Source organism: Cryptomeria japonica, chromosome 11 (assembly GCF_030272615.1).
Source record: "Cryptomeria japonica chromosome 11, Sugi_1.0, whole genome shotgun sequence".
Lineage (NCBI taxonomy): Eukaryota > Viridiplantae > Streptophyta > Pinopsida > Cupressales > Cupressaceae > Cryptomeria > Cryptomeria japonica.
In genome coordinates this window covers 695,345,168-695,370,863 of record NC_081415.1, presented here as the reverse complement: position 1 = coordinate 695,370,863, position 25,696 = coordinate 695,345,168, and the positions used below count along the sequence as shown (strand labels likewise).

The 25,696-nt window shown below is 34.7% G+C and overlaps 2 protein-coding genes across 2 annotated transcripts; one reads left to right on the top strand and one right to left on the bottom strand.

Annotated features, from left to right (window-relative positions):
* Positions 1-14,595: 14,595 nt before the first annotated feature.
* LOC131046528 (protein SRC2) lies at positions 14,596-15,594 on the bottom strand. Its single transcript, XM_057980292.2, has 2 exons — positions 15,545-15,594; positions 14,596-15,244 (listed from the first exon to the last, which is right to left on the bottom strand). The coding sequence occupies exons 1-2, from the start codon at positions 15,592-15,594 to the stop codon at positions 14,596-14,598; spliced, it is 699 nt and encodes a 232-aa protein (XP_057836275.2).
* An 8,728-nt stretch (positions 15,595-24,322) lies between these two features.
* LOC131046539 (BON1-associated protein 2) lies at positions 24,323-24,970 on the top strand. The gene has a single exon (XM_057980304.2). The coding sequence runs from the start codon at positions 24,323-24,325 to the stop codon at positions 24,968-24,970; it is 648 nt and encodes a 215-aa protein (XP_057836287.2).
* The last annotated feature ends 726 nt before the right edge of the window (positions 24,971-25,696 follow it).

The following is a 25,696-nucleotide window of genomic DNA, read 5'->3' as shown; positions in this document are numbered from 1 at the left end:
GAGTACTTCATCCATCATTAGCAGAGTCAAATCTGCTTTGCATGACAGATTTGCTATGACTGACTTGGGTCTTTTGCACTACTTTCTTGGGATAGAGATTTCACAGTCACCTTCCAGGATTACACTATTGCAGCCCAAGTATGCTCTTGATCTACTTGCACTCTTTTATATGGCTGATTGTAAGCCTACTCCGACTCCCTTTCTTTTAGGATTCAAGCTTTAGGCTCAGTGTTCTTCTCCACCAGTTGATGCCACTTTGTATTGTCAGCTTGTGGGTAGTCTCATCTACTTGACTCATACACGCCCTGATATTTCATTTGCAGTTGGCATGGTTTCCCGCTTCATACAAGAACCACATGAGCTTCATTGGAAAGCTGCCAAACGTATCCTTCATTACATACAGGGTACACATCACTATGGGATTCACTATGCAGCAGGCACAGGACTTCACTTGGTTGGTTACACAGACTCCAATTGGGCTGGCGATCTTGATGATCGTAAGTCTACTTCTGGTTATAGTTTTCACCTTGGTTCGGGCCCCATTTGTTGGCAGAGCAAAAAGCAACATGCTATTGCTCTCTCTTCGACTGAGGTTGAGTATCGAGGTGCTGTTAACGCAGTGACTGAGACCATTTGGCTCCAGCAGATCCTCACAGAGTTTGGATTCACCACTCCATGGCCGACAGTTCTACATTGTGACAATCAGAGTGCTATTGCAATCTCGAAGAACCCGGTCCAACACCAACAGACCAAACACATCGAGATTCATATGCACTATATCCGAGAGCTCATCTAGGAGCAGGTCATTGATTTGCAGTATTGTCCTACAGCCGAGCAGGTTGCTGACATATTCACCAAACCTTTCACCGAGAGTAAGTTCCAGCAGTTGCGAGCTCTCCTGGGGGTGCGGGATGTGTCATTAGGGGGGGTTAGCTGACTTCTCCTTCCTCTCTTATGGGGGGGACTTTTTCCTCTTTGAAGTTTTGTCCTTCTTCTTTGAGAGTCTTTTGTACATTCATCTCTTTTTTTGGGGGGAGTTTTTTCCCACTGGGTTTTCTCCCTTTCTCCATTTGTGAGAGATTGCATTGCATAGTTTTGCTTGCATTTGCATATTGTACATGGGTACCTATCATGACCTAGTAGCCGGGACCCATCTTGCATTGTTGACTTGAGTCTTCATTCCCCTAAGTTGCACTTAAGGGGGGGTGTTGGTGTAAATAAATATTGATTTTGGATATTATTACACTTTACTTAAGTTAACTTAGGATAATGCATCTCTTCGTAGTTTGGATTTGAGACACTTAGGGAAGTGTGCACATAGGGATAGAGCTTGTAGGAGAAATTCCACCTTTTGTGGTCTTATTTTGCTGTTACACTCCACATTCGGTGGGTCATCCACCTCTTGTGGAATATTATATTATTTCTCCTATCTACCCTTAGTATTTCTTACCTACCCTTGTTTCTCATTGAGCCACATGTCATATTTGTGTGCTCATACATCCATATGGCCTTGCCTATATAAGCAGGCCTATATTCATTGTATTGGTTAATCCAGTTGATCATTTTGCATATTGATGAGAATACAGTTTGTTCTTGTCATTCTATTGTCTCTATTATGCTTTTCATTGTGCCCTTGATCTTGGCAAAATCCTACAATTATTAATGCTTTGATGTTCATTGTGTTGGAAATGGTCACATGTTATGACCTAACTACAATTATGGTTCTAGGTTGGCTATAGGGCCTACCACCCCGCCCTTCGAGAAGAGAGGGAGAGCATCATGGGAAAGAGGGTTACAGATGCAAGAACATGCCGAGTTATGATTTGAGTCTTTGCATATAATCACGATGTTTAAGTTATTTTTGGGTAAAGGTTTGGTTGATTTCCTTGTACCTTGTCAGGTAACTGTTGGTGATTTAAGTTGACCCTAGGATTAAGACCTAGACCTAGTGTTTGATAGTTTATTTTATGCCTAGATTTTCACCCTCTAGGTCTTATATTATTATTATTTGTAAGGTGTTGGAATTAGGACTTCACCAATTAGATTAATAAAGCCACTAATTTAACATGTGACCAACCTTACATTAAGGAGGGAATTGAATTTGATCGATCCAATTCTAAAAGGGCTAAATGCATATCAAATTAATCATCCTTGTTTGAGTTAAAACTGAATTTGAGTTAGGGTTAAATTGCAAAGCTAGATTTGGGACAAACAATGAGAAATTGAAATAAAATAACAATGACAAAATGTTGCAAATATCATGCAGAGCTTTAAACCTAGATCTGAGGATGAAAAATAGATCAGAACTTGGGACAAAAAGTTTAGGCATAATTGTCGGGAATAGGGGAGCAAGTCATCTTGGTCCTCTATATATCGGCGGTAGACTAACTTGATGTTTTCCAAATCAAGATGACACATAAAATCCACTATGAGAAGATTGTCAAAAGTCCTTGGGACCGAGGGGAGTTGATTATCATGGTCCTCTACTTTTCATGCCTTCATAAAATGAGTATTATTGTCATCATCTACTTTGTCAGATTTCTCGCTCATAGCTCCTGAGATAATTCTCATTGATTGAAGTTGATGATGCAATGCTCTTTAAATGTGATCACAAGTATTGTTACAATAACATGATAACAAATAGAAAACTCAAAAGCAAACATATGCTTGCATGAAAGTTGATGTGATTTGCTCCATGATGCTTAAAGGATATGGTGGTCTGAAATGGTACCTTGAATGCTTGAGAAAGCTTAATGATGGATGTTTGGATGCACAAATGTTATGCTATGAAAGTGATATCAAAACGAATTGATAGGATGTCTTTATATAGGCTTCCTTAGATAAATTATTGATTAAGCTAACCTCCAATGATCACATTGAGGCATAGGGACCAAAACTCATTGGGTAGGGAAAATGCCCTAACCTATTTGAAATAGGACTTGTTTAAGGAGGACCAAGGCACCTAGGGTGCCCTAGTTTAGACAGGGGCACCCCAAGTACCCTTGTCCTCCCAACATAGGGTAAACAAGCAGACAAATAGGAAGGCACAATCCTAGGATGGGGTCTACTCAGCCATGCAACCAAGTGACATCAAATTTGGAGTAAAAAGGGCCAAAAGAAACATAGGGGAGAACTAGGATGGGACATGCTAAATTAGGGACAAAAAAGGTGGTGTATATTATACAATGTTACAATTTACAACGCTAAATTATTTAAATTTAATTTATCAATATTGTAACTGTTCATCTTACTCCATCAATATGAATGTAAGTAGATATATAGCTACGTACTATGTATGTACATATACTTGTACACACACTAGGAATTATAAATGTAAGTATACATACATACATACATACATACATTGGAATTAATATAGTAAGAAAAAAGATAATTTTAAAATTAACTATTGATGGAAATAATTTCTTATGATAATAGAGCTAAACTAAATGACATAACATATGACTAAAAAAATCAATTAGTTGATGGAACAACTCCTGATTTTCCTTCCTCCCATCAACACTTAAGGAAATAATGTTCGAGTCTCGTTAAATTTAATGAGTCATCACATCACTTATGAATAAGATAGATGTTTTATGTCAAGCTCATAAACAATTCAACCATTATTATCAAATTTGAAGTTTAAATGTTAAATAATCTACTGCTAATTGTTGGTGTATGTATTTATGTTGTATAAATATTCTTAATTTTACTTTGGAATCAACATTATTCTAGATGCATACATCTATATATTCGCTAATTAGATTAGGTATATTTTTTTTTTGCTAAAATGGTTATACCTACTCTTCTTCCTGATTGGGGCATTTTGTCCTCGTCACTTGTATTCTTTTCTCCCATATTCTACTTTATAAGCACAAGGTTTATATAGTGTAACATATCTCATTCACATCAATCCATTTGTTCATTAACAGGTGAAATAGCTTCTTATGGTTGCATCTCATTGTTTGGTGGAGGTTTTGTTTTGGCTTGCAACACCTAACACACCTTGTCAAAATTTTGCTTGGAATTGTAAGAGAGGTCATGTCCTAGGAGTTTTTTGTATGCATGTAGATGATGAAATCTTAAGAGTATATTGTTGGTTTTGAGTGTCCTCATTCTCTTTGGACTATAGTTTCAGAGTTATATAGTGATCATGATTCTAAGCTATTCCTAAATGATCCCTTTTCAGATTGCACTATGCCTAGATTCATCTTTTAGAGAAGATACCTTTCATAACCCTAAACTTCACTCGCTATTTTTTTTTTAAAGTTGAATTGTAATGTGTGATGCATAAAAATGGAACCAAGTAGCTAAGACCTAATCCCACTTTCATGCACACATTGGAATACAAAAGAGCCTAGGGAGATGCTTCACTTTGACCACTTCTTGTGAGAGAGAGAGAGAGAGAGGGTCAAGGAATATTTTTAGGGTTTCTATTCCTTTGCTGCAAATGAAGAGGGGTGAACTCACAATAGTGGGTTACACTTTTTTTCCAACTTTGACACTGCAATATTCATTTTCAGAAAAAAAAAACTTCAGATTCAGACACCTATTACTTCTAAACCGTAAGGAATTTGTAGATGATGTGAACTAGTGATTTGTCATTTTGTATGTAGACTCTAAAAATATTTTTTTGATAATTTTTGGAATCAATTTGCTTCCTATTTTCTATCTCCCTCGAAAAATAATTTTTTTTCAAAATATAACATTTTTAAAGAGTGACTCTCTCTATCGGGCATTGTTTTTTCTATAATAGATATGGATGCGAGTCTTTAGAATTTGGTTTTGTAATATTATCTTCAATATTTCATATTGTATTAAGATTTGAAGTTGAGTTAAATGTAATTTTGAAGTATGTCCATTTGATATTACATAACTTGTTGTATATGTAACATAAATCGGTTTTATTTTATTTTGTTGGAAAGAGGACTTCAATATCTAGTGCGTAAATATTTTTCAATTTTTTTTGGGTGACGTTTACTATTTTTCCATAAGCATTGAACAAGGAAGTTCATGTTCGCTGAAAACCCTACATTCATAAGAAATATAGTAAAAATGTATTAATGAAATTAAATATATTAAAAATTATACTATTTGGAAAGCTTATAATAAGGGCTAAATACTTAAAAAGCAAAACTTCTAAATGAATTCATTTGACCCCCAAAAAGCTAATGTAAAATTGGTATTTTAGTAGCATTTGATAGATGCAAAGGAGACTCCATTGCAAGTATGACTTAGAAGTAGAGAGGTTCTATCGAATAAATTTTGATCTAAGAGCCTTTGATCTAACTCTCTTCAATTAATTACTTCAAATGGGACCTCATAAAGCTTAAATCATCATATTTTAAAAAAAATGTATGATTTCAACAAAAATCAGGATGTGCGAAAAAGTGGGAACCAACATTGTGATTTCAGCCAGAGGAGATGTACAAAATATGATGCAATGATCAACTATTCTAGTAGATGAATAAGGAAGCACATATAAATTAAAAATGCAGAAACTGATTGAATTGAAACTGGTAAACTGAGCACAGAGCAGGAAAGGGAAGTTTGATGTGTACTTGGCATTGAAATTGGGGGTTGATTGAGTAGGACAAGGGTGCCACACCTTGGTCCATGACATCATGGAGGGCTGAACTTTTGGATTTTGGATTCTAAGAGTCAGAAATGCCGATCTGCTAATAAATGATGCATAACAGGGAGGACCAGGGTGCCACACCCTGGTCCTGGTCAAGGATGCCATGCCCTGGTTCTTGGAAATTGGGATATATCTTTGAGACCGAGTTTGCACTTGTGTGTTCCGTCGGTCCCAAAATTTATGTGTTTGCCAGGTTTCTGTACCTGCACTTGCAACTTAAAAAATGGTGTCTAGGTGGCTATATAGATTTTTTCCTTACTCAAACCCCTTGTTTTGGTGATTTCCACCTCCACAAATAGCTAATAATGTATTGAAAATGTGTATGTAAGAATCTTGTGTGCATGCAAGATGCTAAATAAACAAGAAAGTAGATATAGAGTTCTATCCTACACTTTGGAGAGTAAACCCTAAATGATTGTAAATGTAAATGTGAATGATTCAAATCACAAATGCAATAATGGATCTAAAGCATGATTGTAAATCTGAAAATGAATGTTATGAAGCTCATACAAAGACATGAAAATAACATGAAATCATACCAAATCCTAAGGGAGAGGGACAAGCTAATCGACAGTCGGTGATCTCCTATTATTCTTCAATGTCTTCAAAGCTACTAATTGATGTTGAATATTATTGATGTAGACTTGATAAATGCTTGATTTTCTGATTGTAGACTCCACATAACCTATTCTTTCACTTCATAAGAGGCTCCTTCAATTGCTTGTAGATGGATCCCTCAAATGAGGAAAGGAAAGGCTATATGTATGAAACCCTAACTTTGTTTTAAGTCATAGGCCGACCTAGAAATGATTTTTTTTGCCAATTTATTAGATTTAAACGTTAAAATACCGCCAAAACATGCTCCCAAAATTTGGGGTGAAAAAGTCAGGACCAATACCTGGTCCGACCAACTTTTTGCCAAATTTTCAGAGAAGCAAGATATTGTCATTTTAGAGCTAATTCTAAGAGTATGTGGAAATTTGAGGCATCTAGATATGCGAAATTGGGCCTTGAAGGTCAAAATAAGACATAATTGGGGCTTTTGATGAATTAATTAATTGGAGAAATAAAATAAAAAGGGACACACTTAGGGCTAAGAGCCCGATTTTATGATGTCTAGAGTGATAAAAGAAGACTTTAGATTTAATTAAATTAATTAATTAAATTCTTACAAAGAATTTGAAATGCAAGATGCAAACACACTAAGGTGGTTGCTAACCTAAGCATGAAATTGTACTACCCAATTAAGGGTGTACAATTTACGATGCTACATAATGATTAGGAATGAATTTCTTTACAAATACTAAAGCAAATTATTTTCTTGATAAAAAGTTACGTTTAAAACTAAATGTTAAAATATTTATTTTAACTATTATGTTTCAAAATAGAATGTTTTCTTTAGATATATAAAATAAAAATAAATTTAGAACAATAATAGATTGTATATATTTTATACATATAAAAAAATGCTTTTATGGAAAAATAGATTTATATATATATATACATATCTTTTTATAATTTATAAACTAAATGTCTTCTTTAAAATGATTTATTTTATTATAAAGTAATAATAAAGGGAATAATCATGCATGAAATGCAGTAAGGGAATAATCATGCATGAAATGCATGAAGGGAATAATCATAAAATGCATCAAGGGAATCATGCATGAAATGCATGAAGAGAATAACCGTGAAATACATGAAAGGAATTATCATAAAATGCATTGAAGGGAATAATTATGACATGCACGAAGGTAGGATTTGCTATTTAAAAGGGGGAGTTTTCCAAATCATGGGAGGAGATAACATTTCATTATTTATGCAACATTATTTTACCAACAAAAGAACTTAGCCAAATTTTGGAGAGAAAAGGTCTCTTCTTGCTTGATTTTTGGATTTTGAAGAATGGATTGGTTTGTGGGTGGATTTGAATGAGTTTTATTGCACTGGAGTAGAAATTGGGAGGTCTTGAATGCTGTCCAGGAATTGTACATATTAGTTTGGTATGTTGGGAGTTCTTTGCATTTTCATTTTGGAGAAAAAATGAGGCATGGCTTCTCATATCTTCTTCATTTCTTCATCTTTTGAATTAAAATTTGTTGCAAATTGATTGTAGTATGGTTTTAAGAATTTTCCCTTAAATATTTTCATTTGAATGAGTATATTATTTGTATGTTTTATATTTGGAAAAGCATGGGTTTATATGGGGAAATGCTGCTAAAATTTCATTGGATTATGGGAAGGGAATTTTGAATGCATTTTTGTGTTGTTGACTGCATGGAGACCAATGGGTTCTCTCAGATTTTGGTTTTGAGTATTTTGGATTTTTAAGCTTTTTGAGTCCATCAATGGAGGATGGCCTCTTGGATCGGTAAATATTCAAAAAGTGTAATTTAAGTGTTATGATATCATAGTTTAATGTGGATTTATATTATAAATTCTTTTATTTGGCTCGATTTGAGTTTGTTTTCATTCCGTTATGGTCATGCTAAAATAAATTTATAATCAAGTGAAAGGGGTTAATCAAATTGAGTAAAATTATGTGTAACTCATGTACCTTAAGTATATAGTTTCAATTTGAATGCAATTAAATAAGTCATTATAGATGTTTTAATCTATCTAAAAATTTATGGAAAAAGGATGAATGTCAATCTAAGAAATTAGCTTCAATGTCATCTACACAATTATTGACATGAAATAGTTGATATAGGCAACTATATAACATCTTTATTTAACACCCTACTTGTAGTGCATATATTAAGAAGAAGGATAGATAAATATAGGAGTACTTATGTCAAAGTTTTTCGTTAGTGTTTGATTCAAGAGTACCTTGTGACAGTTAATGATGAACAACTCATTTAGACTTTAAGGTAGGGGACAAAGATTAATGCATCATTTCAAGGGAAAATTATAATACCATGATTCATGATCTTGGATATTATCATATATAATTGGATATCTTTATCTTATCAAGTAGTTTTCTATTATTGACCCATGAGGAGTTGGGAATGAATTTGAATCTTGCATTGTCTCAAGTTATTTCATAATGATTAATGCTTACCTATGGTTTTATATGCTTATACATGCTTCCTCAAACTTTTATGCTCTCTATATCTATCTCATGCATGTTTGGAATATGAATGTGGCAATGTGTTGGATGATTAAACTCAAAGAAGAATGTAAAATTGGCATGCTAGAGTTGGTTTGATATTGTTTTAAATGTTTGACTTATATTGATTTGGATGATTGATCCATGTCTTCTTGGGTACCCAAGGAATTGATTATTATGTTGTGAGAAATTGAGAGAAATGCAAAATGAAAGTGATGGGATTGATCCATGTGTGTAATTATGTGATTGCATTTGATATCTAAGCATATGCTTACTAATTGAATCAACATGTTTTGCACTCTCTTCCATACCATAGTTTTGGTACATTAGTATCTTAGAATGTAGATACACTATGTCACACAAGATTCCATCACCCTGCTAGTTTCAAGTTGTTAGACAATGTCATGTAGGTTTGGCAGTTCTTTGTGTCATGAAGAAGTCCAGGAAAGCATAATTGCTTCATGGTTTGGCGGAAAAGCACTCCGACAATGTTCTTGCTCGTGGTGTGCTCGAGGGAGATAGATGTTGGAATCTCCCATTAGGATTCTCATCAGCTATATACATTATGTATTATTGTAATCAATCATATTAATGAAATAATTCTCTTATATTTGCCTATTTCTTGGCTCATGTACTTTGACAATACGTCAAAACAAAATTTTCTCTATCTTAATATATGTTGGAGCAAGTTGTGTCAATGTCTTCTTAATTATGTATGAGATTAGGTGTAATTATGTAATTTAATGTTTTAAATAAATGGAGGTCCTTACAATACCCTATGATTATGATACTAGTATGAAATTCTCTACTTTGGAGCATTTTGAGACTTCAGATGCAGTTGAGGTTTCTGTTGGCTTTGGCATGTTTGTTATTGATGCCAAAAGGTGTTGTCTTAGAGTGATGTTGTGAGATGCTCAACATGTCTTCACTGGTTATTATCTTATCAAGATGTTAAGTCTCGAGCAATGTTGGTGTGTTTCAATGTTGATGCTATTGAGGACTTCCAGAGAATCCTTTGAGTTGTAAAGTTATGTTTGAGGCAACTGAGTTACTAAAGTTTGAGGCATTTGATATTGATATGTTTGTAATGGAAAGTTAGGATCATTGGATGGTTGCCACTTATTTCTCAGTCTGTTTTCCCTTGAAGACACGATATGTTTATGATGAAGTTGCATTGGTTGATGCCACCAAGATGTTGATATTTCATTGGATTTCAAGTGATTACTATGTAGTAATATTTTATTGATATATATGTTATCTGCAAAAGGGTTAATGGTTGTCAATACACATTAGATACACTACTAGTTTGGTAAACTTTGAATGCTCACTTTATTCATTTTAAGACTTGATAAAATAATTCAGAGGATATTTATATGTTTCAAGGGCTTTGAAGTCTTGACAAGAATCAATATAGAGAGTTTGGTGTTTTTATTTCTAATGTGAATTGTTTCATATGGAAAATAGAGTTGTCCTTTGTATACACTTAATCCCGTTTTCCTCTTGATTGAAGTTGGTGCTCCTAGTTCATATAAAAGTTAGAGTTGGTGCTCCCATTGTCAGTGAGACATATTGTAATCAATGAGATCTTAATGAGATTCATTTGCATAGTGGTTTTTTACCCTTCAAGGGTTTTCCATTTAAACACCTATGTTATGTACCTTGTCTCTTACATTCATTTGTTGTGTTGTTTAAATTCAAGCTAATATTGATGATAATGGTTGTAAAGCAATGCACTACTATGGAATTTGATATCATTTGATTTTGAATATCGTTTCAATAAACTTAGTGAAATTTTATTGTGCACTGATTCGTGCCCCCCTCTCTCTGCCCAAAGTATTCCAACAATTGGTATCAGAGCATTCAAGTTCCTTATTTTGGTCTAACAGCCTTAGGTTGATCCTGGTAGGAATAATTTTGTAATGGCTCAAGAAGATTCTTCTATTGCAAGAGCACCCCTGTTTCATGGGACTGATTATGCCTTTTGGAAGATAAGAATGCAAACTTATCTAATTTCTTTAGGTGTGGAAGTGTGGAATACAATTGTACATCACTATACTATTCCTGAAACAATACCCACTAATGTAGATGGAAAAAGACAATATGAAATTGATGTCATAGCAAAGCATGCAATTTTGTGTGGGCTGATCAAAGATTTCTTTGTGAAATTGATGCATTGTTCATTTGCACAAGAAGTTTGGAATAAGATGAACAATATTTAATATGGCAGTGATAAAGTAAATCAAGCCAAGATACAAACCCTCAAAGAAAAGTTTGAAGGGTTGAAGATGAAAAGATAGCTGATTATCTTCTTAGAGTTGAAATAGTTAATGGAATTCGTGGTCTTGGAGAAAAGGTAGAAGATAAAGATATTATTAAAAAGATTCTTAGATCTTTACTTGCAAAGTATGATTCTAATATTCCAGCAATTGAAGATGCTAGAAATGTTGATAGTTTCACATTAGATGATTTACATGGCACCCTTACTATTTACGAAATGAGAATATGTAAGGTAGATTCTACCAGCAAAGAGGCAGCCTTCAAAGCCGATAAAGAGGACAAAAAGATTAAATCAGATTTAGATGATGATATAAAAGAGTCTAATTTTTTCAGGAAATTAGAAAAGGGATCAAGAAAATACAAAGGGAATCTTCCATTAAAGTGTTTCAATTGTGGCTAAATAGGACATTATGCTGCAAAATATCTCTATGATGAACCAAATGAAGACAGAGAGGTTTGAAAGACCAACAAAAAAATAGACCTTCAATCCAAGGAAGAAGTTTTCATATAAAAAGAAGAAGAGTCTCTATATGTTAGAGACATAGATGTATCAAATAGTAACGCTTTTGAAGATTTTGTTGGTGAAGAAGGGGAAACTTTTTTATGGCATTGGATTGTTCAAATGCTAATCCACAAGATTCACCGAATGAGGATAGTGATCTTGAAATTGTTGATGTAGATCTTGAAGGTGAACCCTTATGTGAACTCAAGGCGAAAAAGATTCTAAAAATGGAAGTTAGTAAACAAGAATCCCAAGTCAAAGAATCAAACCAAATGATTGTTTCTTTAAAGGACCAACTTGAGAAAGGGAAGAAAGTTGAAGAAAGCATCAAGAATGAATTAGCCATCAAGGTTGAAGAGTGTCATAAGCTAAAGGCTGAAATAATAGAAATAAGAAATAAGCTGGAAATGTGTGATAACACTAACAAACTAGATGATCTGTTGGGTAAATAAAAGAGGTTTAATGACAATACTTGTTTAGGATTTGAAATTGGTCAAAGTTTAGTTCCAATGACAATAAGCACTTATTTCTTTGCAGAAAAATATCCCTATCTTTAGGAATGTCAAGATGTCTTTCCTAAATAGTTACTAGGGCTACCTCCTAAAAGAGTGTTTGAATTTTCAATAGACCTAGTTCTAGGAGCAAAACTATTATCCAAATCTCTTTATTATGTGATAATGATAGAACTAATGGAATTAAAAGAACAAATTTTGGAGCTATAGATTGAGGGTTTGATAAGACGTAGTGTGTTACCATGGGGAGCACCTATGACCTTTGTGAAAAGGAAACATATTACCTTGAATTTATGCATTGACTATATCATATGCTTAATAAGGCAACAATAAGAAACAAGTACCCTTTGCCATGTATTGCCAATTTGTTTGATCAAATGCGAGGGTTCACAATGTTTTAAAAGATTGATTTGTGGCCAGGGTATCATCAGTTAAGGCTAAAGGATGATGACATCCATAAGATAGCCTCCAAGACAAGATATGGATCCACTATGAGTTTACACTATTACCTTTTGGGCTTATAAATGCCTGGATGTATTTATGAATCTAATGAATAGTGGCTTCAAAGACTCTTTAGAGAAGTTTGTCTTAGTGTTCCTAGACAATATCCTTTTATACTCCAAGAATGAGGAAGAATATTATCAACATCTTTAGATGGTTCTTCAATGCTTACGAGAACACAAGCCTTATGGGAAATTGTCAAAGTGTATATTCTTCCAGAAGGAGGTTTAGTATCTAGGCCAAATTATTTCTACTAGTAGAATAGCAGTGGATCCAACCAAGATCAAGTCTATACTTGAATGGCGAACCCCTAGAAATGTACATGAAGTGTGAAGCTTTATGAGATTGGTAGGTTATAGTAGGAAGTTTGTGTTGAACTTCTCAAAGATATCCAACCCCATTACCTCTCTCTAGAGGAAAGGGAAGATATTAGAATGGATAGAAAAGTATGAGCAAGGTAGAAATGGAAAAAGAATGGGAGCATGCTATGGAAGAAGAATATAATGCATTGATAAGGAACTAAACTTGGGAACTTCTGTCTCTACCATAGGGTAAGACTATCATATTGCATGAATGGTTTTATTAAAAAGATAAAATAAAATGACACTCTAAAAAAACTAGAGTGAGAGTGGTTGCTAAGGGATTTGTAATAAAAAAGATGATATTGATTATGAAGAAATATTTGCTCCGATTATTAAAATGGATGTTAAAATTCTCCTTTGAATGGAAATTTATATGAAGAAATTTAAACATTTCAGACATCTAATTTTGTGGATAAAAAATATCTTATCTTTTTTTTACTTGTTGAAGAAGTCGCTATTGGACCAATTAGGGGGCTAATAGATTATTTGAAATTAAATTTTAAAAGTGTATTTAATATTTGTGATTTATGAGACTTAAATAATTGTTTTTGTTTACAAGTTTGTAGGCTACACAATAGTTTATTCCTCACAAACAAAATATGCCCTAGATTTCTTTAAAAAGTTTAAAATGCTTGATTGCGAGTCTACTTCTACTCCCTTTTAGTCTAGAGTTAAGCTTACTAAAAAATGTTCTGTACAAAGAGGTTAAATGCAACATTATCCATGAAAGTTGTGATCGGTTAGTATTTTTTATACGTAGTCAACTAGATATTTATTTTACAGTCAATTTAGTGTTTAGATTCATGCAAGAGCCCAAAACAAGTCATTAGCTAGTTGCTAAATAGATTTTTGGTAATTGTGGAATGATTCACTTTGGCATTTATTTTGCTTTCAAAATCCTAAATTTCTTTCAAGATTATACATATTCAAATCATGTTGGTGATATAGATAAAAGGAAATCAATTAGTGGTTGTGCTTTTCAACTTGGATCAAGTCCCTTTACATGGAGCAGCATAAGATAAACAAGTACATATTATTTTTTCACGTGAAATAGAATACAATATAGAAGTAGTTTGGACTTAAAATATTTTAGTTCAGCTTGATTTTGTAGAATGTTTTGTTACTATTTTGTTTTGTGCTAGTTAAAATACCATACAAATTACAACCAATCTAATTTTGCATGTTAAAACAAAACAAAACATAACATATAGAAATTGATATTTATTACATTCAAGATTTTGATTAAACAAAATTATATGCCTACAATTTTGTTTTACTAAAGAAATGCAAATCTAATATGTTTGCCCTCTCCTTTATACCTTTCCTTATCGTTCTTACTGATCTTAAAGAAGTATATTGGGGAAAAAAATAAAATAGATTAAGATTGTCTAAACTTTTCTGTAAACACTCTAGAAAATGGAACATTCCAAATTTTTAAAGAAACTAGAAATTGGACTTTTCAAAATATGCAACTGTAAAACAGGTTTGGGCTGCCATTGAGATGAGGAGACAATCAATCATCAATTGGATGTTAGGAGTTAGATTCCGATATGTGTTTGAAAGGGGAATTTCTAAATTTTAAAGTAAATAAATTTGACACATTTTATTTATTTCTTTGTGCAGTGCCCTGTTTTTCCCCTGTTCTCCTGTATTACAGAGGCCCTGTTAGAATTTATCATATTTGCACTACAAAGCTAATTTGTGGCATAGATCTGTTTGTGGTGCGGCGGTGGATAAACAGAGAGTGGAATAGGATATAAGTTGTTGGCGTTGGCAAATGGAGTAGAGGAAGGATAGCCCATCGACACGCCACTTAAACTCGTGCTCCCTGGTGTGTTTTGCTGCTCAATACGAGAAGCATTTTCATAACTCCCATGCTGTGGAAGTCTGGTGGAAATTGGAGAATTGATGAAGAATTGAGGGGGATTAACGTGCTGTAAGAACCGAAGAGAGAAATGGATGGTACCATGAGGCCTCCCTTTGCCCGTCTTCAAACGATAGCTGAGGCAATGCAAGCCATGAGGAGGTCCGAATCCATTCAAGATTTCAGAGAGGGGCACTCTACTCCATCCCACGCTTCTCTTCCCATACTTCGTCTTGCAAAAGATTTGTATGTTGAGAGCAATGGGCGATCCTTTGCTGAGGCTCAGCTGTAACTTGTCGTTCCAGACAGGATCGCAGCCTCCTTGTGCGTCAACATGTGTGAATGCAGGGTGCGAGAAATCATTATCGGCGCACACAAGGGCGTAAGTGCGCATCCTTCTCCCCAACCTTCTTACATTTTCAAGATCATCAGCAGATATTCCCGTTATCTCCAGAATCCTTGTGTCCATTAAAATAGAGCTGAAGAAGCAGTATCAGGTATTGCCACTAATTAAAGATATAGGTATCCCGAAAGCTCGTAATTTGCTCCCTAGGAGTGTCTCCTTTTCTGAGAAAACTGTTTTTGCTTGGAGTATATGAGAAAAATGTTAATTCTGAGAAATCGAACGGATTGCTGAGCATATATATCAATCCATTTGTCGCGTCTCAAATCAAATCTGAGGGGTCAAATTTGGTGTGGAGGTGTCTTGGAAGTTGAACAGTGGTTAGATAGAAGTTTCGTAGAGAATACTCGGAATGCCCAAACCAAGTAAGCTTCACCTTCCTTTCCGTCCCACTGAATTCGTCTGCTTTAATTTCCAATGAGCCATTGACGCGGTTTGACTACCCTACCAAAATAGCATTCATTCCGTCCACGGCTTTCAATAAAGGCATCTAACACACGGTTTTTGAAAACAAAACTCTCTTTATCGTAGAATATTTATTAAAAACACGTCAGAATTTTAATGATAGACCCAACAAAAATAATTTATGTTATATGGATGCAAATTCGTTACGTATACATTGGTCTAGCGTGTTCAATCGTTATCTATTTGGATGGTTGACCGATCCTAGGTCAGCCACACATTGGGAGATTGCATTGCACACCATGGGTACTTGATCCCAACATCACATGGCTAACAAACAATTGACCACCTTGTAGGGCTTTTGTTTTGTTGGTTCACATGTGGCATTGCTGAAAGCAAAAATTCAGGTTGAAATGATATATTGTTGGAGAATGATTGGGAAATGAAAAGAGCTTTCAAGGGCCTTTGTTTCTCATAATAGAGATTGTTTCTCCTTTCCATTCTGGGAGAAGTTCTTCTTTCACGTTTGTGGCAAATATCTAGGTCTCTTTCTCAAAAAGAGCATAATTCAACTGGACAAGATATCATACTAGCTAACAAGTTTGATGCTTTGTCACAAGGGGAGGATTTTACTACTTTTACTTAATCTTGAAGTTTAAAGTTTTCTCTTGGAATGTTAGGGGGACGTCACTTCCCCATCGCAAGTATGAGGTCAAAGAATCTTTGAATAAATGGAAACATAATATTGTCTTTTTACAAGAAGTAAAGCTCAGTGGTAACCATCTCCTTTCTTCCCTATCCAATGTTTGGAGAAGTGCTTTTTTTCTTCATATGTTGCATATAGAAGGAAGGGGGGTGTTGTTATTGGTGTAGCTTCTGGGATCAATAAATGTATCATTGACAAGGGGGACGATCCATCACATAGTTGTGTGTGGATCGTCTTGTTTATCAATGGACAACTCATTGGTTTATGTTTTTTCTATGTTTCAAATATAGCTAATGACATATGTGATATATAGGAATGGATTAGTACTAATTTACCCCAAGTTGTTTAGGTGATTAATGGTGATTTTAACATGGTAGATCACCACTCTGATCGCAGATGACATAATCACGTTAAATTAAGTAATGAAGAGTTTGATAGATGGCTTTTTTGTTGGAATTTAGTGGGTGTGATTGATCTTATCCACAATTTTTTTTCTAGCTATCACCATAACTGGTTTACTTGGACTAATTGTAGATTGGGAGTTGATCGAAAACTAAGTAGATTAGATAGGTTTTATATCTCTCCCAATCTAAATTTATTGCAAGATTCTAGTGGTTTTTGTGTGAAAGTTGATTATTCTACTTCATTGTTAGATCACTTTCCTATTATCTGTGTCATTTCAAGGGATGATGTTATGGAAGTTGACTATTAGCTTCCTTATAAATTGAACACTTCGCATCTTAAAATCCATTCATCCAATACAACCTTAATATAATTCTAGAGCTCCATTCCTAAACCTAAAGAAGGAGAATCTTATAGGAAATGGTGGCATGTTGCTTTATGTAAATGTTTTGATTTTTACGATCCTTTAGTAAAAGTTTGGCTAGTCAACGAAAAAAGGAAAGATAAATCTCTTCAAGGAAAGTTAGTACTCAATAGAAAATTATGCACCTCAGATCCTTATAATATTGCAATTTAGTCTTCCATGGATTCTTTAGGAACCCAACTTCGTAAATTGGGTATTTATTAGAGTTAAGGGGCCAAAGTTAGAGTTAGACTTCACTAATTAAGGAAGGCAATTGAGGCTCTAAGTATTTCCTTAACTTTATGAGTTATACACATAAAAAGGAAATGATTGGTACAATTAAAGATGTGGATGACCATGTCCATACAATCTAGAGGATATTAAGTCCTCATTTCATAATTTCCATTAAACACTTTTTAAAGAGGATCACCATTTGCAAGATGCTCAATCTATCTTGGAAGATATGCTTAAGGACTTTATTCCAAGAAAGGTTGATCAAGATTACAATAGATTTATTGATAAGGAGCTATCCATAGAAGACTTAGAACATGTTGTGTTTGCTATGGGTCCTAACAAAAGCCCAGGTTCTGATGCGTTGTCATTTGAAAATTTATCAAAAAATGTGGCCTCACATCAAGGAAGACTTTTATATGGTTTACCTTGAAGCTTTGGAATAGTGTTCTTTAGGGATTGATATTAATGTTTAGGCCTTGTAAAATTGACATCTAAAGGAAAAAATGTAGATTCTATTTCTAGATGGTGTCCAATTACTCTCTTGAATACTTCATACAGAATAATTGCCAAAGCCTTAGCTACAAGGATTAAACCTTTAGCTAAGGGGATAGTTAGGTTTGAACAGGTGTCTTGGTGGAAGATATATTTTAGATAATCTAATTTTGGCTTGGGAGACTAGTGAATGGGCACACCAATTAGCGTAGGATGGATTACTAGTAAAATTAGACTTTGACAAAGCTTATGATGGAATGAGATGGAGTTTTAATCATCAAAATGTTGCAATATTAGGGTTTTGGATGAAACTATGCAAGTATGTTCAAATGATTTTTAAACATTTCAATGCTCATTTGGTGATCAATCTCTCATTGACTGAACTATTCTTTCTAGAACACTCTATTAGGCAAGGTTTTCATTTGTCACCTTTTCTATGTCTTGGTAGCTGATGCTTTGGGATATGTCCTACAAAAGTATAATAAAATGAATTTGATTAAAGGTATATATATATTCCCAACAATGCAATTGTGTTGAATTCACATTTTGCTAATGGTAGTTTGCTATTCATTCAAATTTATGAATCTAAAATCAACAATGTGTTGGGGGTTTTTAATTTATATTGTTTTATTTTGGGATCAAAATTAGCTTACTGTAAAACTAAATTCTTTATGATGCAATCAGACTTAGTACCCCATTGGACTCTACAGGAATGGACAAAAATTAAACATTGGTAAGATCACAAGATACCTACGCATCCCTTTTAGATTGGGAGACAGTTTGTTTGATATGTGGAAATGGTTCTTATGTAAGCTAAAAAATAAATTGTTCACATGAGGGAACACATTTCTTTCATTTGTAGGAAAGATAGAAGTGGTTAATAAGATATTGTTGGCTTCTCATGTTTACTACTCATTGCGTTAGATGCCTTCCAAACAAGGCTATGTGGATCTTAAAAAAATCATTTCGCAATTCTTGTGGACAAATTTGGAGGGAAAAAAGGCTTCAAAGTAGCCTCTTGGTTACATTGTACTCAACCCAAAGATAAAGGTGGGATGGGTTTGTTGGATTCAAAAACATAAGGGATTTGTTTAGTGTTGAAGAAGTTGAGAAAATACAACTTTAGAGATCCCAAGAGCACCTACAAGCAAAATACCTGTCACAAGAGAATATTGGAGACAAAAACACAATAATGGCTCTGAAGAAAAAGATTATCATTCAGAGAGGGAATTGAAAATAAAAATACAAAACAATCCTTATAAAAGGAGAATATGCAACCCCAAAGAAATCCTAAAGGGATAAAGTGTATTTAATAATAAATGCCTAAGTTTAGCATAAACACAGAGTATAATAGATTAATAATTAAATAAATAATTATTAGCTAATACAAGATAACTCTAACACTCCCCCTTAATATGAACTTAGTGAGTAGCTAAAAAAATGAATGCATGAAAGAAAAATGCAACTACATGAAAAAGACAAATTTGGGTCCCAACAACAAAGCCTGATGAGGTACCCAAGTACAAAAGAGTCTCTGTAAAGTAGAGAAATAGAGAAAACCACATGGTAAAAAAATCTACTCCAAAAAGAGATGAAATACAAGTGAAGGACTGAAGAAGCCTCCAAACAAGAATGTTTCAAAAGATAGGAACAAAAGAAGCACAGAAGAATCACTGAAGAATGAAGAACCTGCAAACATTGTCGAAGAATAACTGTGGATCTGAAGAACCTCCACTAAAATAGAATATGATCAGGTAGAGAAGACTGTAATCTGTATGAGTGCCCTCAAATAACACTACTCGAATCAGATGGAAAACAAAGACAAACAACTGAACTCAAAGATATAGATGGCAAAAAATGCCAGTCTGAAGAGCTGATCAATCAAAGATGGAAGGTTGCCTCCAAAAATAGGAATGAAAGAGTGTCCATATGGTAAATGATCCATCTCACCGAAATGCATAGGTAATTAGCCATTGCATCCGCCCAGTACATAGGAACAAATATTGAATACATAGCTCACTTCAACGAACCAAGGAAGCATTAGAACCAACAACCAATAGGAGAAACCCCCTCATAATGCTGACAAGGGAGAGGTGAGGTACACTGAAACTGAATGCCAAGAAAAACTGCATGATGAATAACCAAGAACATCGAGAGTGCAATAGAAAGTACAAACACATATAAAGGCTAGTGTCGTGGAAGGAACACTCACTTGACACAAATCATGAGGCTAATATCGTGGAAGGAACACTCATGTGAAAAAGGTAGATGGCAAACAAAGGAAAACATCAAACCCCCATGGTACTTTATAATGGAGTGCAAGTACAATAAGGCACAAGATGTGCAAGATCCCAAGCATGCAAGGCACAGTGGCACTTTATCTCAATGCGTTTGCAAAAAAAGAAAATGCTTACAAAATGATGTATACAATGCTCTAATTCCATGTAAAAGTTGTAGAAATACAACCTCATAGAACCCAATGAACACCTGTATGCAAATAACCCGTCACAACAATGGAAGATTCACAATATATAAAGAGATGAAACCTAAAAGGGAAAACCCTAAAAACAATTAATAATTAATAATAAATTAATTATTAATATTCCTAAGTTTAGCTTCCTAAATTTAGCTTAAGTGAAATAGAGAAAAGGTGACTTAATTATTAAATCAATATAATTTAATTAATTAAGTAAACTAATACATTTACTCTAACACCCCCCCTTAAGATGAAGTTAGGGAGAAGCTAAAAAACAACTAAGGACTAGATGCATGAAAGCCAAAATGGGTCCTGACAACAAGGCTTGATGAGGTACCCAACTACAATGAAATCTCTGTAAAGTGGAGAAAATGAGAAAACCCTGTGGCGAAAAAACTCCTCTCCAAGAAGAGATGAAAGCTCAAGTGAAGGACTAAGAAGCCTCCTAACAAGAATGTTCCAAAATATAAGAACAAAAGACGAGCATGAAGAAGAACCAAGAACATCTGACCATGCAGACATGAAAGTACAAGCAAATACAAAGGGTGTGCAAACCAAGGCACACACGCATGAGAAAGGTATGAAGGCAAACAAAGAAAAACATTAAACCCCCATGGCACTTTATATCATAGTGCGAGTATAATAAGTAACAAAACTGATGTGCAAGATATCATACGACATGTGCTATACAGAGGCACTTTATCTCAGTGCAATTACAAAATCATAAGTGCTTACAATGAAAGCTCAAAATGTTAAAAAAAAGACATAATACTGGAAATACATGAAGATAAACCAAAACCAAGTCATCCCACGCAAACGAGAAGTTTCCACGATCTCATATGTCCAAGTAATTCAGCAGAGTGTGAAAACACAAAAAAATTGAATAAAATGCACCTGGAGTAAAATCTAGAAAAAGTGCATGGATGGCTATAGAGAGCTCTGAAACACCGTCCCAGCGTTGCTAGAATCATGAAACACGAAGAAACTGGTGAAAAGTTATGAGCTCGGGACTAAAACAACACATATGACTTCAAATGGTTGTAGAATGTACCAACAACAAAACCAGGCGATGAAACACACATATCTAGAAACTAGACAAAACCATCTTTCCATCGATATCTCGTTTGCTAAAAAACGATATCGTATGCTCAAGTTATGGCCAAAAGAAAAAAAAACCTGTCTTTTAGGGCACAGAGAGGGTAAAAAAGGGCCATAAAGAGCTTCATGCCCTTGCTGGGTTGTCGTGCTCATAGGTCTGAACCTCCAACTCTGCGCACTCTCCCTCATGCAAGGATGTTGTAGCTTGCATGCATGCTTATTTTTTTTATCATAAGATTTAGGACTTCTTTTTCCATTCTAGGGTTGCCCCGGAGCTCTGCAATTGAGAAGGAAATAAGAGGGATTTTAGTTTTTAGATGGATTCCCTGTTGATCCCTTGTTGATAATTTTACTTCGTGTTTGACAACAAGTATAGATAGGGCACATGAATTGTTTGTAATAATACCGCAAAGAAATGTGTTCTCATGGAACTGACTGGATGACATGCACAGGGTGGATTGGTTAAGAAGTTTTTAGAAACTTTCAAGCAATTTACACAATTGGCAGATCTAAAAGAAAATTCCGTAACCTTTGCTAACATCCTCCTTGCTTGTGCTGAAATGGGAGCTTTGGAAGAGGGTATGGATGTCTGTCAAACATCAAGGATAAATAAATTTTGTTAGGTGGTGTAGTTGCTATTGCTTGGTCGACATGTATGCAAAATGTGAAAGAATGGACAAGGCACTTGGATTGTTCAACAACATGCCTCTAAGAAATGTGGTTAGGTGGATTGCAATTATAGCAGGGGCTTTGGAAACTTTCAAGAAAATGCAATTGCAGGTGTAAATCCAAATTCCACAACCTTTGCTAGCATCCTTCCTTCCATATGCCAAATTAGGAACTTTGGAACAAGGTATGGGTATCCATGAAACACACACATCCAAAATGTGGAAGAATAGACAAGGCACATGAACTATTTGATAGATTTCCTCAAAGAGATCATCTCGTAGAATCTCATGATTGCAAGATATGAACAAAATGATATTAAAAATGTTGTTGAAACTTTCAAGCTAATTATTCTTTTTATAATTATCATACATATCAAGAATGGGAGTTTGGCAGATGCTCTTTTAAGTGTTTGATCACATGAAAGAATGAGACAACACTCGTGGAATACGATTATCACAACATACCGAAGACATGGGTATCTTAATGAGGCAGCTACACTATTTCACCAAATGCAAAGTGTGGAAGCATCCAGAAGGCAGGTGAATTATTTGACAAAATGCCATCTCATGATTGCAATGATTGCAGGATATGCAGAAAAGGCTTTAGAAACTTTCACGCAAATGCAATTGGCAGGTGTAAAGGAAAATTCCAGAAAATTTTCTAGCATGCTGCCAACCTGTGCCAAAATGGGAACTTTGGAACAAGGCATGGTCATCCACGAAAGCATTGTGGAAGGGGGGTTTTTTTCACATGTTGTAATTCAACTACCTCGGTAGACATGTATGCAAAGTGTGGGTTGCCTTGGTAGACATGGTAATCACAATGCCCCTATAGAGGAATGGTTGTCATGTACCATCCAATGCAGGTGAAACACCATATTTTAGTGTATGATGTTATCCCATCATTCAAGTTTTGTTGTGCAAATTATGGGATACCAACTCTCTATGTTATTAAGTTAGTTGTCTGGATAGAAGTGTGCCAACTTCTTCATGAAAATCACCCATCATCATTATACAACAGTGTTTAAGAGAATGATAGTTTTGGATAGGAGGATCAAAAACTGTTTACATGTTCTATAGTATGACTTTTTTGATACAACTATTTACTTGCTATGACTATAATGTATGCTGAAATAATGAGAGTTCTAGCTATAGTAGATGACTTCATTGTTATAAAAGATAGATCATTATTATAAATGATGGCACACTCATAAAATATAGGTCACTATTATAAGAAATAGGTCACTATTATTATAAAAGATTGGTCAAAGTTGATATCAAATGTATTTTTATAAAACATACTGTTGTTAGTATGTTTCAAACAGTTCTCCAATGCATTCTACATTTGGAACTTAATTATTATGGATCTGATTTGGAAGTTACATTATTGAGCTCTTCTTCTCTTTGCTCAAAACAAAATATTTTTCATTCATTCAATTACAGTTTACATACCTTGGAATTAGATTTCATATTTTGGCAACAATCCTTTGTTTTTTAGGGTATAAGTGTAACTTTTGTATTACTTTGCAATTGTTTCTTCTTTAGAATGATGTAAAATGATTTTAATAGTTTTGAGAAACATGAAATTTTTTTTGTCTTGTTGTTATATCAATTTGACATCCTAAATTGAGTAAAACACAAAGATCTTCTAAAATTTGAAAAGGATGTTAAACTCATCTAACAACATTTATGTAAAGAATGACAAACTCATATAAGAACATTCATATTTTGTCAAATATATATTAATTTAAATTACATCCGCGTAACCCTTACACCCACTTCTGGGGCAAGTGGTAGTAATAGTTGCAAGCCAAGTTGAAATGTAATTAAAATTACAATAATTGCGAGCCAAGTTGAAATATTTCAGTCAAAAAAAGAGGCCGACGTATTTAGATAGGCAGGTATAGTCTGTTTTCTAGCGATCTTCGTCGAAGGTCGAAACTCTGGAGATGAACATCATCTTCCAAATACACGGTTTCTATTATTAGAACCCTGTTCAGCTACAAATGAATTTTCCAAGAAAACGATGAGAAATTTCTCGGTAAGACTGTGTGACCTTGTACTATACATATTAGAAGCCTGTTCAGTTAGAAATGGCTTTTCCACAGACGATCTAAGAAAACCATGAGAAATTTCTCATGAAGACTGTTTGACCTCGTAGAATACACATCCATTTCTATATAACCACTCGCCATTACAAACTTGCTTCACCAGTCTTTCCTCATATTAGTGAAGTTTGTATTTCTTATTCACCGTATTTTAACAAATTGCGAATGGATAAAGTTGCATTCGAAATTGAGATAATCTCAGCGCAAGATCTCAAATGCGTGACAAGTTTTGGAAGGCCAATGCGCACATATTCAGTTGTATGGAGTGACTCCACCGCTCAAAAGTGTACGAGAATAGACAGAGAGGGTGGCAGTTACCCCACCTGGAACGATAAGTTCCAAGTGACTGTCACCAAGGGATTCCTCAAGCAAAAGGGCTCAGCTGCCTTGGTACAAATATACTGTAAAACTATGACGGGCAACAAGAGAGTGGGAAGCGCTCGAATGCCTTATTCCGACATTTTGGAGGGATTCACTAAGCCCGAGTCCATTCACTTTCTGAGCTATCGAATTAGGACTCCAAATGGCAGGCCTCGGGGTTACCTTGATTTGTCTGTGAGATTTCTGGAGAAAATTGATCCACGCTTATACAACTCAACACCTCAATTTCAGATGAAATTCCCGGCCTTTCCTTCGAAGCCCATTATACCTGCGAGTTCTAGCGGGCAAGGTAATCGGAGGCCACAAAATGGTTATTCGATTGGCATTCCCCTATCGAACTCCTATTCTTCCATGAACGCAACAATTTTGGAACCAGCAAACTCATCGTATGGTTATCCATACAGTGCCTGCGTTTCTCCATTTAATTTCTGATAAGCTGTAATACCCATTATTATCTGTGTCGTTTTGAATGAGACTTAAAATTCACTGCGAAGCCTAAGAATAAGTTAGCCTCTATGTGTTATCATGTTTAACGTATGTGGTCTGTAGAATATCATAGTTCCTGTAAAAGATCGAGAGTTGGAAGTAATAGTGTTCCAACACATAATTTTTAACTGGAACATTAACAAACACGGCAAATTATGTTGGAATAAATTTCTCCGACATGAACAAAATATGATTATAAAATCAGATGGTGATAAGATGGCCCGGCTATGTTCTTCATCGCCTCACTGCCGACTATGATGGAGACCGACCAAATTCACCGACTTTTTCACGGCCAGTGGAAGACCGCCTTGTATCCACCGCTTATCTTCTTTGCTGACAACCTTACATAATCTCAATCTCATGTTTATCTTCTCTTAGCTTGTCGTGCACTGCAAGTATGGAAACCGCGTCACTGCAACTATAAATAAATATATACATGATGTTTATGTAATGGTTATCAATCAATATATATCATGTTGCACCAGCAACCTGTTTAAGTTTATATTCTGGTTTGTTTCAATGATTATGTGTTGCTGTTTGTTATTAATATTCTGCTTCGTCTTGTTGCTGTTATCTACTCAAACCTCCTACAAAACAGAGGAAAACAAGTTCCTGCGCGGATAAATAATCTCAACAGTTTATCAAATTAATTTATATTAAATGAAATTAAAA

What these genes read in the sequence shown, in the direction of transcription:
- LOC131046528 (XM_057980292.2), bottom strand. Translation starts at nt 15,594, where the DNA reads ATGGCTCATTGGAAATTAAAGCAGACGAATTCAGTGGGACGGAAAGGA. An exon ending in TCAGTGGGACGGAAAGGAAG is followed by an intron (nt 15,245 to 15,544) that starts GTGAAGCTTACT and finishes CTGCTTCTTCAG; the next exon opens with CTCTATTTTAATGGACACAA.
- LOC131046539 (XM_057980304.2), top strand. Translation starts at nt 24,323, where the DNA reads ATGGATAAAGTTGCATTCGAAATTGAGATAATCTCAGCGCAAGATCTC.